General features: G+C 41.1%; 1 protein-coding gene across 1 annotated transcript in view; it reads left to right on the forward strand.

Annotated features, from left to right (window-relative positions):
- Positions 1–15,302, forward strand: part of CDH7 (cadherin 7) — a 121,019-nt gene that overhangs the window by 44,493 nt on the left and 61,224 nt on the right. The window contains exons 3-4 of the mRNA XM_037035583.1: positions 6,487–6,781; positions 10,379–10,498. Of these exons, the coding sequence (XP_036891478.1) occupies positions 6,487–6,781; positions 10,379–10,498 (415 nt within the window). The remainder of the gene's footprint in view (positions 1–6,486; positions 6,782–10,378; positions 10,499–15,302) is intronic.

Raw genomic sequence — 15,302 nt, forward strand, 5'->3', positions numbered from 1 at the left:
ATAAGCCAGGTGTTGAAGGACAAATGCCATATGATCTCACCTCTAACAGGAAGCTAAACAACAGAACAAACAAGCAAGCGGAATATAACCAAAGACACTGAAATAGAGAACAGGCTGACAGTGACCAGAGGGGAGAGGGGAGGGAATTTTGGGGGAAATAAGGGAGGGATTTAGAGGAACCTATGTGAAGGATACATGGACAACGGCTGAGAAGGGTGGAAATGGGAGGGAGGGGGGAGGATGGGGGGTGGGATGGGATGGGCGTAATGGACAGAAAACTGTACTTGAAAAATAATTAAATAAAAAAAATTGAAGAAAAAAAAAAAGATTGAAAAAGGCAGCAGCTAGGTAAGAAGCAGAGTGGATGGTCGGCCAGCACACCTCTGGTTCCTTAGTGCTGACCTTGGAGCGGTGGCATTCAGCTACTGAGTCTGCGAACTAAGACTCCGGAGGGGACGTGTGTGCCACTGAATGAGTGTGAACTATTTTTTTCTGAGAACAAATACCATCTGAGTAGTTATTGGTTACAAAGAAATGGGAATGAGATTTTCTTGGCAATTTTCACCTTCCCTCAGCACTTCCTGAGTGGGATTCCTTTCCTGTGTTACTCTCTGTGTAATAATTAATACCTGTACTTCTTAAACCACATGCATTCCTCGAGGAAACTTTGTGAGGAAACGGTATTTCATTGGTCTGGACCGCAATGATGCTTACAAATTAGGACTATTCAAACAGAAGACGCATGCCCCTACCCTGTTTTCACGTGGAGTATTTTTTCAACAGCTTGATAATGATACACTGTGTAGTGGTATGTGGAAATATCTATTTAGAAGCATAATGAGAAAAAAAAACTTGCATGTAACAAGTATATTCAAGTGGTTTTCTTTCTGCCAATTATTGTTAAATCTGCCCTCTCATCTTGGAAAAGTTCAGTGAAAGTAAATTGCATGAGTTCTAACAATCTATAGTAAATTTTAAAACTTTTTTAAAATCAGGAATCTATAATAAGGAAACCCATGGCAGAAAATTTTCCTTAGAAGTCCTTTGCCAACATTTAATAAAAAACACTCAGAGATTTATTAACTTGCTCATCAAAAGAGAATATGCATATTTTTACTCACTCATTACTCTATTTTGGTACCCAAATGTAGTAACAGCGTAGACTTTATTTATATAATAATGAATTTTGCATTTTCTTACTCAAATGTTCAGTGCAATGAAAAAATTGAATGTAAAGCTCTAACTCTCCATCTTCATCATATAGATCAGTGAGGGTTACCAGAGAGATTTGGTTTCTTTAGTTTTACTTCCTGGGGTCAAAGTTTCCATGACCAACATTATCTCTTTTTCAATAGTTTCATCTTATATCTAGATTTGTTCTTTTTGATGATATGAAATTTAGGCAAAACATTAAAAAGTACAGTTCTGATAAGGTGGTAATACACCTTTATGGGTCACATTGTATTGCATCATCTCCAGTGTTTGCCACAGTATTTCAACCAAGGTTAAGTGCAGAGATTTTATCTCCATTTTAAAGACGAGGAGACTAAGAGGGAGTGAAGACCACATCATCAGTAAGACGGTAACAAGTAGAATTAAGATGTTCCTGGAAGGAAGGAAAGTTGATCAATATATTGGATTTTTTTGTCTTAGTCTTTACTAAATTGAGAAATAGTTTCCATTTTCAGATTTTTCTTTAGGCAGATGAGAGTACTAGACCAGATAGTTCATTAGTTTGTATCAGGCCCTTGCTGATTAAAAACTTGTAGAAAATTGTCATCACTGTGGTGCATTGATCTGTTTGTAGCTTTGGTCTTTATAGTCTTAAATAAAAGAAATAAATGGTGGCTAAAACTTAATCAAGAACAAGTTGATTCTGTCATTCAGGGGCATCTGAGGGCCTACAGAATGCTCCTGGAGAGTGTGTATGTTTGTGTGTGTGTGTGTGTGTGTGTGTGTGTGTGTGAGTGAGTGAGTGAAACCCTGCTGCCCCTACAGGGCTCTGTCTCTGGGTAATAAAGGCATGTACATGCCCCAGCACAAATCAACATGTCAAGTGTTACCCTGGGCAGGCAGAACCAGTGTCCATCCTCTAACTGGGCAGCTCAGAGGAGAATTGAGAACCAACCAGATATACAGGGTGTGTTTTTTGTTCATTTATTTAGTTTGTTTTCTTTTTGCCTAATACTGTTAGAGCTTAAAAGAATAGAAATTGAAATAAAACAAGCATGACTGTTTTTACAAAGTGGATTATACGTTTGCTAAATTTAATACAACAAATTGTGGAGAATGTGGAGTATGATGATAAAAAGAATCTAGCTGTTGAGTTCATAAGTTAAGGAAGGGATTAGATATGAAAACAGTTAAAGCAGGTTTTCAATGTAAAGCAGAATTAGATGCATTCTGTTGTAGAAATTCAAACACCATACTCTGGAGGAAAGTTGGGGGACTGTTAAGGCCTCAGTACAGGGGAACTTGGACATCATTGGTAGGCAGGCAGGTGAAAGATAGGAGAGAAGTTTTGGAAAGAATAGAAATGATTTCTACGCTTAGGTACTGGTGAACCCAGATTGACTCTGGAGCTCAAGAAAAGAGACCATACGGCCACATGGAGCGCCGTATGTAGAATTCAGGTTAAATCCATGGGTCACGGGAAGCAATTAAATGTATTTCATGAGGGTGTAATATAGTTCAATGTTTATTTTAGGGGAAGGTATTTTCTGACAAGCACAATGACAGCCTAGATGATATGAGTTATTAAAGGAGAATAACTAGGCAGTTTTGTAACAGCCCAAGTGAAGGATTTTAAGATTCCAAATTAGGATTATTGTTCAGAGAAAATCGAAAGAAAGGGTTGATATAACAGAGATATGGATGGGTATCCTATCAAGCAGGAGCCATAGTGAATTATGAAACATATTATGTTTTAGGGTGCCTGTGAAGTGCGCTTTGTATATATAGCCCGTGTGGACTGTGAAGAGTCCAGCATGATCTGACTCTTGGTTACATGCACGTGCTGACGTAGAATGAGGTCTGGGATTCACATGATTGCATTTTCTTCCCTGTCCTTTCGTCTTATGAGTCAGACTCAGATAAGGAGTCTGTGCTTCTCACTCTTTGAGCTCATTTGCAATAATAATTATTAATAACAGTGAGTGTTTACTGTGATGTCATAAGAACTATTTTGAAAAATATTAGGAACCTAGAGAGCACAGGTGAATTTTGTCTAGTGACTAATGAACCAAGATTCTGTTGTTGTTGTTCTTTAGATGATTCATAAGATGTTTTCGAGGGTATTTGCAAGTGAAATCGGCATAGTATTGTGGGTTCTACTCTACCCCCAGTAGAATACAGATATTTGTTTTTGACTGTTTTTCATGTGTTGTTTACTGGTTGTTGGCCATGTGTTGGGATCGTAGAATGCACCCCCACCCTGGCCAGAGGTCTTTGCTGTGGGGAGGGGTACTCAGCCCCCTCTAACAGTCAGCCACGGATGAAGGTTGGGCACCGCCTGTTGCGTGTGGCTGTGCCCCTGTTCGTCCATGAACCTCTCCCTCCATAGACATGTGCCCACTGGAGAATGCCATTGGGTAGTTCTACACTTACAACATTTTTCTTTGGTAAACATACTTTTTCAGAGCAAAAGGATGATAAATTTTCAGTAACATCATGGGGCTCACTCCACCTATTAAGATTATTATAGTGTGCATCGTCTCTCAGATTAGCTGTCTGAAAGCATCTGATAATCATGCATCCATCTCAACACTTCAAAGTTGGTCATCCACTTTTAAGTGCACAGCTTGTCCTGACCTTACAGGGACGTGGAGCTTAGACTCAAAGCAGTTTTCTGGTGGTGAATTTTGGCAGTGATTCCAAGCCTAGAGGTGGTCCTTGCTAAGGGCAAAGTGCCAAGTGCTGAGGAGGAGGGTAAAGTTCAAGGGCTCCTGAAACAGGTGTGAATGTGAGTATGGGAGAGAGAGTATGTGTGTGTGAGAGACAGTGTATATCTTTGTGTGTAGGAGTGTGTGTGAGAGAGTATGCAGGACAGTGTGTATATGGGAGAATGTGAGTGTGTGAGAGTATGTGTGAGAAGGTATGTGCATGTGAGTGTGTGTCTGTGTATGTGTGTGAGATGTGGGGGTGGGCAGAAATGGGGTCCTTGTGTAATTGGAGAAGCCTGGAAGAGAGCAGTGGGCTGACAGGGACTAGTTAAATGAATCAGGAGGGCAGGTTCTGTGAGTGCAGTTCCCTAATCAGATTTAGAGACACAGCAGGCCTTGGATTAAAGGTGCGACCTGTGTGTTACACATGCGTGTCCGTGGTCATCGAATCTGCCTGAACATTTCACACCACGGCCATCACGTGTAGACACGGCTAACCCAGAGAGGCGCAGCTGGGCATGCGGAACCCTCAGGGAGTGCCCGTGAGAGGTGGGCACAGGGCAGTGCTTGAGGTGTTAGCAGCTGCAAAACCACGTGTTTCCGCCCGTCACCTGCCTTTGTCTCAGGACCCCAGCTTTTGCTGTGTGGTCGCAGTGCTAGAGTTCAGGGCTGTTACAGAACGCCGTGAAAGGAACCTTCTGGTAAGTCGTACAGTGTGGGGATGGGACCTACCGGAGGAGCTGAGTTTCTTTACGATTTGGGGAGCTCTCAGCTGGGGGGGCAGGTTGCATGCTCCAGGGGGAGGACCCCACTGTAGAGGTGGCGTTGGGCTTCTCCTGCTGGCCGGGATTTGCAAGCCCGGGGCAGCCACAGACGGCTGGCTGCACGCAGAGACCATTAAGAGCAGTGCCTGGCACACGGGGAGCACACAACCATTCACACTGTAATAATTCTCAGCTTTCTCCATCTAAAACTAGAGAGAGAGATGGATGTTAGAGTAACCCTGAGACTGACTTAAGAAAATTAAGTGATTCACTCTATTTCAAGACTACAGCTTCTGTGTGTGCTAGATAAGCATCCGGGACATGATCCCCTGCCATCATCCCACACTGAACAAATCTAAATGATCACTGGTGCCGGAAATTCATTTTGTTTTTTGTATTATGTAGTCCTGACTAAAAACTACAGAAACTAAGGGATGAATCAGGTATTTGACTATTCTGAAGCAGAATATAAACACAGCTGTTCCAGTGCAGTGGAAGGAGTACTTAACAGATCTGTGGTGCAGCCCTGGCTGGTGTGGCTCAGTGGAGTGAGTGCAGGCCTGTGAACCAAAGGGTTGCTGGTTCGATTCCTGGTTAGTGCACATGCCTGGGTTGCAGGCCAGGTCCCCAGTAGGGGACGCATGAGAGGCAACTATGCATTGACGTTTCGTTCCCTCTCTTTCTTCTTCCCTTCCCCTCTCTCTAAAAATAAATAAATAAAATCATTAAAGAAAGAATTCTTTAAAAAACAAAACAAAACAAAACAAGAGATCTGTAGTGCAAAGCAGTGCTCTCCTCAACAGCTTCCCCAGAAGAAAAATGCACCAAACATTCATGTTCCATAGTCATGTTCCATCTTTTAGAATTTTAGCTCCTGTCTTTTAAAGAATGAAACAGAGGTCTGTGGGACAATGGGGACAAAAAGGATTGTTATTTGGTAAATCAGGTTTATGCGTTCGTATTAATCGAAGCTCAGAATGATAGCAGTTCTAGGGGATGACAGATGGTTGAAATGACAGACTGAGTCCTGGATCTCTCAGGTTATGAAGTTCAGGAAAATGTGTAATTATTTCTGAGTTTCCTAAGGTTCCTCTGTTCAACATAATGTTCTGACGTCCTGGAGGACAGAACCAGATAGGAAATGCAAATCAGGCGCGCCACCCCGCTGCTGACACTGGGGTTAACTGTGCAAATCGAATGCAGTTCTTGGTATTTCCAGAAAGGTTTTAGTTGAAGTCTCAGGCACCTATTGATTTCAAATTCCGACTTCAGAGAGCAGTGTAATTTTTTCAGCTTCAAATGGAAAGTATAGAACAGGATGTGGAGACCAATGTAGCGATGGACTTATACCCATAATTGATAATCATGAAAAGGAGAGTGAGTTGGGAGGTCAGGGCCCCTTTAAAGAATTCCGTGATTTCTAAGCCTAGTGATTAACAGAATAGATCTACATTTACAAATGTTCAATAGCAAGTCCCTTTGCTTGGAATAAGACCAAATCAACCCATTATACGTGTTTACTGCGTGCTCAATTCAAGGGAGATGTCTAACCCTGGCAAGGACAGACCCTAGTCCAAAATAACACCCCAAGTTCCGATCTTTGGGAATGATGGGAAATGCCTTTGGACTTGAGACTGTTTACAGAAAGAGATGAAATTGCCTTGCCAGGGCAAGACAACACGTTCCATAGCCTGCCCCCCGTGCTCAGTAAGCACAAGTCTGTCTTTCCAAGACCGATGTCCTTTGATGTGCTGCTGCCTGGCCTCAGAGTTATTTTTCCATGTCTCCATATCGCTGGCTCTCTTGTAAGTTAATCTCATCTCCCATGAATTTTTCACCAGCTTCACTCTGATGTTGATAAAGGAGATGGTTCCATCAAGTACATCTTGTCAGGCGAAGGGGCGAGTTCCATCTTCATTATTGATGAGAACACGGGGGATATTCATGCCACCAAGAGGCTGGACCGCGAGGAGCAGGCCTACTATACGCTCCGAGCCCAAGCACTGGACAGGCTCACCAACAAGCCCGTGGAGCCCGAGTCGGAGTTCGTCATCAAGATTCAGGACATCAACGACAATGAACCCAAGTTCTTGGACGGCCCCTACACTGCCGGGATTCCTGAAATGTCTCCTGTGGGTGAGTAAAGAACACACTGCGTTTGCCGTAGCTGATTTTAGGGGATTTGTATGTAAAATTAAATCACCTTACGTACTGAAAACAATCACTTTAGTCTTTGTCTGACAGTTGCCAGTTAGGGGGAGGGCATCGTTGGGGATGTGTTAGCAAGGACCCAGATCCTATATTCAACAGGTTATTTTACTTTATGGAAAAGTGGGGGGTTTGCCCTTTTACACAGCTGTCTCAGTGTCTTCAAGGAATGACTTAGTTTTTATATTCCCTTTTGAATTTAAAATTTGAAATTTAAAAATGGCATTCCCACATGCCAAGGTTGGGGGTTTAATCCCCAGTCAGGACACCTGCAAGGGTCCATCAATGAATTCAAAATGAGCAGAACAACGAAATGATGTCTCTCTCTCCTCTTTCCCTCTTCCCCCCTTCCTCAGTCTCTCTCAAATCAATCAATAAAAATAAAACAAATGTAAAATAATAATGGAAATGATGCCTAAAAGTTAAATAATAACTAAAAGTTAAATAATAACAAGTTAAAAAAGTAAATCTTCACAGACACAGCCCTGTGATGATCTTTTATTTTCTCTCGCCTGATAGTAGGATAATGATTTACTTTTCGAAGATTCTCTCTGTGGTCAGTGCATTAGGCAGCTTGTCGGTGTCTGGCCAGACTGTCCTTTGAATCCGCTGGTTTCTTTGCTGCAGAGTGTTCTTGAACCACAAATGTCTATCCTCATGGACCCACTAATCTTTTTCTATTTTCTCCAGAAACTTAAATGCATGAAAAATTTTATTGAATTTGTAATAATGGGAAAGTGATCCTCAGCTTGAGATATATAGAGAAATGATGGTTGTTTTGCTCTGAGGCCTTTTGAAATTGTCCAATTACTGGAAAAATAGAAAGTAAAGTACTTCTAGTATATACTTTATATCAAATATTACGCTCTTTTAAATTTCATGTGTGGTACCTTTGGAATGGTTTCAGCCAGTATATAGTTTCAATATGGATGATTGCATAAAACAAGAAAGTGTTATGGGGCTGGAATAGAGACCAGTTGCTTTATATGTTTGTTTCCTGTTGTTTTTAGTATCAAAGGAGGGTGCTTATTTAAAATAATGATTAAACCTGTATTTTAATGCATGGAAATTTTACCAAGTGTGACTTGTTTTACTTTCAGCAAAGGTCATTTCACTCACTCCAAGAGTGAATGAAAGTAGAATTGCAAAATTGTGTACTGTGTGCACCCTTTAGGGGAAATCAGAAGTCAGTGGCCCAAGACTTCTGTTCCTATTAGATGGGGGAGGGCAGATTATCTGGGGCACCATAGCTCTCGCTGCCAGCAGAATCGATGCTGAGGTCAGGAAAAATCTGACCCACACTGTCAGGATTTGCACCCGAGTAGCTTCTATGTGAGCATTTCTTTCACCACACAAGCTTTGTTCACACTTTGTAGACCCCACACCGTCCGAGTGTTTCATGCTGGTGTCGCTTAATCACAATAACAAAAACAATAGTGATAGCAACAGCAACATGATTTTGGAGGTTTTAGAAAACAGAGAAGGAGGACACTGTTTTCCCCAGATTAGTGATGTTTAGCAAAGCCGGGAGTTTTGTGGAGCGGTACAGCAATTCGGTTCAGCTCCATCACTGTCATGGGCACTGGGGGAGCTCTCCATCCGCTTGGTGTGGACCTCTTCTCCTTTTCTCTGTGGACTCTAACATGCACATTGGATTAATGGGAACCTTGTTTTAGAGGCTAAAGCATGGCGTGTCTCTTTGGTGGCAGGGGTGTCACTGTGATAGCATGCAGAATGATCATTATGCGCACACATTATTTTAGATTTTTATTTGATTCCGACAGGTTCAGACTTTTCAGAAAATGATTTTCAAGTCTTCTGGATTTAACTGACACTAGTTGAGGTCCCTGGGTTCATGATTTTTGACCTAAGTATCATGGAGTTCTACATAAAATGGGTTATGTAGACTTTTAGTGAGCCATTGCTTATCAAGTATTTAATTCTAACCAAATAGTTGTAATAACCACTAAGTAGTGTGGTATGTATAGCACAAGCCTTCAGTGTTTAATATTCAGGTTACTTTTTTTCCATTACATGTTTACTAATTATAAGATTTAAAACACACAAAAGCCCTAAGGATTGCTTATTCATTGCCAGAAGAATGTAGATAAGCATGGACAATTTAACTGAGGGTATGTCCCGGGGTATATAGTAAATTGATGAACACTTCAGAAAAATATATATTATACACAATCATATTACTTGAAGTATGCGTTTCATCATTTTATTTATTTATTTTTCTTCCTAATGAAATAGGAAATCAATACTAACTATGTCACTAGAATGAATAGAGCTGTAAGATGGTGCATTACAGAGACTACAGAAAACATCAATATCATTGATTCTAACATTTTTAAATAAATCAAAATTTAATTCTTAAAATGATTTTTAAATGTACATTATTTGCTATTTGGTCCTACCAGGCATCTGCCAAAGAGAAAGAGAGAGAGAAAACGAGATAAAATAAAACGACAACAAAAACAACCTTCAGAAACTTTCTAAAGATGGTATTATATATATTACTTCATAATGTCCACCTAATTTTACAGGACATGGAAAGGGAAATTTTTAGATGTGTTATAACATGGACATTAATGACTTAAGGCATTCGGAAAGGGAGATCTATCCAGGAGTACATCTAAAAGAAATGTTAGGTGAAAAATGCCGTATTTTCAATAAATTATTAGAGCCAAACTTGAACCTTAGAAGAATCAGTGGAAAGAGGACTTGTCTGTCTCATTCCGATCAGCTAGGATATAATTGATAAAACAATATGCTTAAATACATCAACTAACCAAACATACTTAATATTTTTGGTATTGCATCCCAAATAGAAATAAAGAGAATGGGGCATGCATAGTGCTTCCCATGGGGAATAACTGCATAAAGAAGCGCTATGACGCTGTCGCATCTGAAATGTAGAAAAACCACTAGTGATGCAATGATTAAAATTGGCATGGTTTTTCCTCCGTTGGGAGGTTTGGTTGAAATTTTCATTTCATGCTTTTGCATTAAATCAATTAGTAGAAACAAATGAAAAATAAATAAAACTATTACTGAAGAGACAGGGTAGCCAACTAATTAATCCTATAATCTTTATTCCATTAATAAAGTTTCAGTCTCTGGCTGGCTTTGCTTAGCTGCAGCGGTGAGATTTGAGTGTCAGGATGCTCTCGTTTGTCACGCTGCCTTCTGGACAGTGATTGAGACTCGGAGAGATTGCTCTTGATAAAAACTTGTTACCTCGCTCTGATGGATGAGATGCCAGAAATTTTAGTCCCATCCAATTCTGAGTATTTCCAAGTCTAATAGGCATCATCAATCTCGTATTTTTTGCCAGTCTCTCTTCGTGCCCCTTAAATATTTCCAAGGGCTTAATTAGCATTTATCATAGCACTGTCAGATTTCTGGAGGCCTCAAAACAAGAGAAACACACAATTAAAGAGAAATCTAATCTTTTGTGAGTGCCTATGTTTGGTGGCATTAGGAAGTTTTTAATTCATTGGTTTCTGGGTTGGCGTGTAGGGACCTCAGTGGTACAAGTGACAGCAACAGATGCTGACGATCCTACGTACGGCAACAGCGCCCGCGTGGTGTACAGCATTCTCCAAGGACAGCCATACTTCTCGGTGGAACCCAAGACAGGTAACAACCCCAATGCAACGCTCCTCAGAAAGTCACCATTTCTACCCTTGCATACAGTTAGTATTAGTTATTTTTACTCAATATAGTTGGCACTGGTGATATTTTCACAGTGCTTCTCTCCATATGTAGTACTGTGGTAATCAGTAGCATATTATTTATAAAGACAATAGCACCTTTTAAGAATATTCTAAAAGCATTTATCAGTATTCCTAGCTATAAGATATTTTATATTAGAAGCTCCTGCTGCTGCTATCTGCTGACTCTTTATGAAATTCTTGGTTATTCACCTTTAAGTTTCATTTTTGGCTTCTGTATTTAATTCACGGAGGAATTACACACAACGAGACCTGATTCTCAAGCAGAAATCTCCCTGCCGTGTGGCAGAGGGTGTGGTGAGTTCAGCTTCCCTCCCAGAGGCTGGATTTCTCAGGCAAATTAGTGTAAACATACCAGACAGGATGAGAACCTGCTAAATCAAAGACTCACTTAGATGACTCATTTTTAATTTTAGGAGGCAAAAAATTGACTTGCAAGATTGCCTGGATAGAATCTGTGGCTGCTTGGCTAGGTGTTGTGTTTTGCTTTTAAGATGAAGTAGTTTACTTTAAGTCAGCATATAATTTGGAGCAGTGTCTCCGTGATCAGATAATATTTTATCAGTTCTCCTTCCTGGCCCTGTGTGTGGGGAAGGCGGGGCGGGTGTGAAGATGGGTGGGCACGTGCCATGGATTATCTTCATCACTGTGCAAATCCTAAACTCCCTCATGTTTTAACAATGTTACCTTTATCATGGAGAAGAATTCTTCAAACAGCCAAGTTTAGGATGATAAATATTTGATAGTGCCTATGATCCTAAATGAATATTTTAATGCCAGTTTCCCTGTTTTTCATGTCTTTTAAATAATGGCAGTATTAATTCATTCTCAAATCACTGCAGGAGATAAAAACTGAAATGTCTTGAGAATGGTGGTTGTATTCATGCATGAAGAGAGGAGTAAATTTAAGTCTAGCTCATCATTCATTAGAATTCTCAGACTGCATTCTATGTGCTCCACCAATGGTAGTGGTGGGATTTTGAAGCCACGGGGAGAGGCTAGTAGAGAAGAAGTAGTTCTGACTAAGCCCGTAGTGAGGGAGAAATAAGCAAAAGTATTCCGTCTGTGATGTGAATCCTGTGAATGGAGAAGGCGTGCTGGTGGCGGATATGATAGACCTGAGAACTTGAATTCGCACGCCCACCTGTTCCCTTACATATCCACTCTTAGAAAGACATTGACAAGTCTCTGACAATTTGCTCACAAATTATACATTCTTGCATTATATAAGCTGTCTAAACGTAGCAGGCACTGTACCGATTCCAAGGGTTAAATATTTTGCTTCTGTTAATGGTGAGCCTGTGATCGTAGCTTTGTCGCGAGCTAATAGGTTTCCCATAGCCTGTGGAGGTAACGCCTCCTGGTCGACTACCTGGGCAGGAGTCGACAGGTCCCAATAGCATGGGATCACATTAGTTATACTTTAAACTTAACTTTAATTTCCGATTCTAAAGGACTATATATGACGAGAGATGAAGAAAGTTTAATTTAGTTTTATTTAGGAATTTTATGTTGTAATTATTAGTACGGATCTGTTCTGGGAATTTATGTCCTCTCTGCTAATCGATAATATGGCAAATGCACTTTTTACTCCCCAAAGTGTATTTTTCTGATAACAAGAGAAAATTTTCAGTTCTTCAGGGCATGCAGGACTGTATATTAAATGTGAGTTAGGCTTCCTTACCTGGTCTGAGTATTATTCTTCTCTATATGAGAAATGACATTATTTTCTTCATCTCTCAATCTAAGAGTTTTTGAGAGAAGAGTAAAATTTCTTGACAGGAAAAAATTACTGATTCAAGATTGTTAGAAAATAGACCAGGAAATCACTATTAGGTATGGCTCTCCTAAGTTTTTTAGCTTCTAATTACTTTTATAAAAAGGATGTTAAATTTATTGTTATTAAGAAGGATACTGATAATCATTATCATCACTTATTAGTTGCCTATCCGAAACTTAGCTTTGCTAAAACCTCCACAGAAGCTCCTGATCCATCACAGCACTGACTGCAGTCCCACCGACCAGAGGGCGCTCTGTTCGCTACCTTAATGCCTCCACCCATAAACCAGGAATGCGAGTAGCTGCAAAACCAATGTCGACCATTGACTGCAACCAGCAGATAGAATGGCACTAGGCACGAGACAAGGCGGTGTTAAAAGGACTGAGTGCAGAGATTCCTGTCACCCGTCTTCATAACGTCCCCCCAATTTACCGACAGACTGAGGATTACTGCAATGTGCTCATCTATTCTCCAAACCTGCAAGCAAGGAGATCCCTCCCCCTTTTTTTTTTTGGTCTCACATGAGGCAGGTTGGCTACCAGTTCAAAGTGAAAAGCAGGCTTCTCGTTCTAAAAGGAGTAGGATTTCAGGATGTTGTCGGCAGAACGAACAACCAAGCCTGGGACCCGTGCGACTGCCCGGGTCGCAGAACTGTGACGACAGCCCTGGAAAGTGGAAGGAGTGTTGAATAGCACTGGCCACGTAGGAGCTCTTTGTAGACCTGGAGGCGCGACTACACGGTCCCAGCAGTACAGGGGGCGGGGGGAGGGGTGTGGAAGTGGGCTTATAGTTGTCCATATGGAAGACAGTGTAATCGTAAACACTGATACCAGAATGAACTCTGCTTGGGGAACTGCAAACCTACTTCTGCAGTGCCCGGGACATTACAAACCCTCCTTCTAAACAGGCCCTTCCCCCTGTCCCACCCCGGGCGCGGCTCTCTGTGTGGCCCCCTCCCACTCCGGGCAGGGCTTGCTGAACCCTCCCTCCCCACCTTGCCAGAGTCTCTCCTTCAGATTATTTGTGCCAGCGCTGGCGTTCTCTGACGTTCCAGAAGCTTTTGTCTTTACTATCGTTGGCTCTTCTCTATCTTTTTAGGGTTCTTTTCTATGCTTCGCTTAAAAGTAGACAGGCCCGATAATAAAGGCTTAGACAGAAAATTTGTAAGTAAATACAAAGGATTAGGAAGAGGTTCACCTCACACACCGAATGGATGCTGCACCCGTACAGCGTGAATATGCTCAGTGTCATGTTCCCTGGGGCACGTGATGGCCCAGGCTCCCCACAGGAATGCCAAGCCTGAGTGAGCAGGAAGGCAGGCTCCAGTGAGTGTTTGGGTCCCACCACTAGTGTGGTATGCACACAAATTGTTAAGAAGAGCGCATGGTAAGGGTATGCATAAAAAAATAACCCGTCATCAGTGACTGGCAGGGCATTAGAGAATCATCTAAAAATGTATTTCCGTCTAAAAACCAGGCAGCTGTTGAACAGTGCCAATGAGAAATTTACATGCATAATAGCTTTTGTGAACACAGATTATGAATAAATGAAAAGTTCATTTCTGGGTTACTGGGTCAGATGAAAAATGAGTCAGAAAGCCTAAAGTCTCATCCAGTCTCTTCCAAAGACCTACAGGGATATATTCTTCTTGTTAGAGGAGCTAAGATGATTGATTATTGAAATGAGATAGTATTGTCTTCCATACACTCGCACCGAACTGCAGGGACCTGACCCGTGTGACTGTCCTTCACCGCTGCAGAATCTTCATGTTCACGACTTGCTTTGTGCCCGTGTGTCTCTACGATACACAGCAGGTGTGAACCCAGTCCAGCACATGGGACTTCCGTCCCCAATGCAAACAGTTTAGATTTAAAAGCTAAAAGCTAGCTAAAACCATAGGACTCTAAATCTACCATTTTTCACATGTCCCTATTTAAATTCAATTATCTCCCAATTATTTCATTCTTGTCAAAAATGTTGCCTATCTGAGGTATTTAGAAATTACCTGTGCCGTCTGTATTACTTTGCAAACCTTGTCATGATTTTTTTTTGCTTGGGAAAAGTGTTATTTATAGGAAATGTTGTAAAGAGACAATTGCGGGTGTGAAAAATGAGTGACTCTGATTGCTGGAATTCTCCGCTAAATATTCTGTATTTCCTGCAAAAAGAGTGCCCCTGAGCCAGCCGGAGAAGACAGGCTGCTGTGTTTTCTTGGCTGGCTGGTTGAGATGATCTGGGCCTCTCCCCATCACGACAAGTGTGCAGGGATGAAGGCTCCCAGATAGTGATGCTGCGAGAAAAGGGGACAATGAGCAGAAATTAAAGTGTAAAAATGAATGTGTAGGAAAATTTTTTAAATTCACTATTTTGCCATCAAGATGAAACATATTTCTTGGTAAGAATTTTGATTTTCAGTGCTCAATTTATTTAAGAAAGCATTGCCAAAAGAAAGAGATGATTAAAATAAAAAAAATAGTAAAAGAGAGAGAGAGAGAGGAGAGATGGAGATATGTAAATTCCAGAACTCTTAGCCAAAGATTGTTTGAAGTTGGCCACAGTGAATGTTAGTTCGCTCAGTGCTCACTGAGTGACTTATTAGCCACCAGAAGTATTGTGGAACAAGCATGACATATTCACACAGCCATCAGCATGTAAATAGCCAACGGAACGAAGTAAAGGCATTATTAAAAGCGACTCTCTGTTACTGGGATCGTAGCAACAGTGTCCAACACAATTAGTCTATTAGAATAAGTGAAAGTTAAAACAGCCATAGAAAAAGCTGGCCTACTGAAAGTATAACTTAAATGCTTAAAATGCTGCTGCTATTGTGGGTGTGTGCATGTGTGTGTGTCTGTGTTTGTATTTAAGAGCCAGTGCCCACATCTAAACAAAAATGTGGTTCCTTATGACAGTAAGAACGTTATCTAAC

This window comes from Sturnira hondurensis, unplaced genomic scaffold, assembly GCF_014824575.4.
Source record: "Sturnira hondurensis isolate 20B ecotype Veracruz unplaced genomic scaffold, ASM1482457v3 Scaffold0001872, whole genome shotgun sequence".
In the NCBI taxonomy this organism is placed as follows: Eukaryota; Metazoa; Chordata; class Mammalia; order Chiroptera; family Phyllostomidae; genus Sturnira; species Sturnira hondurensis.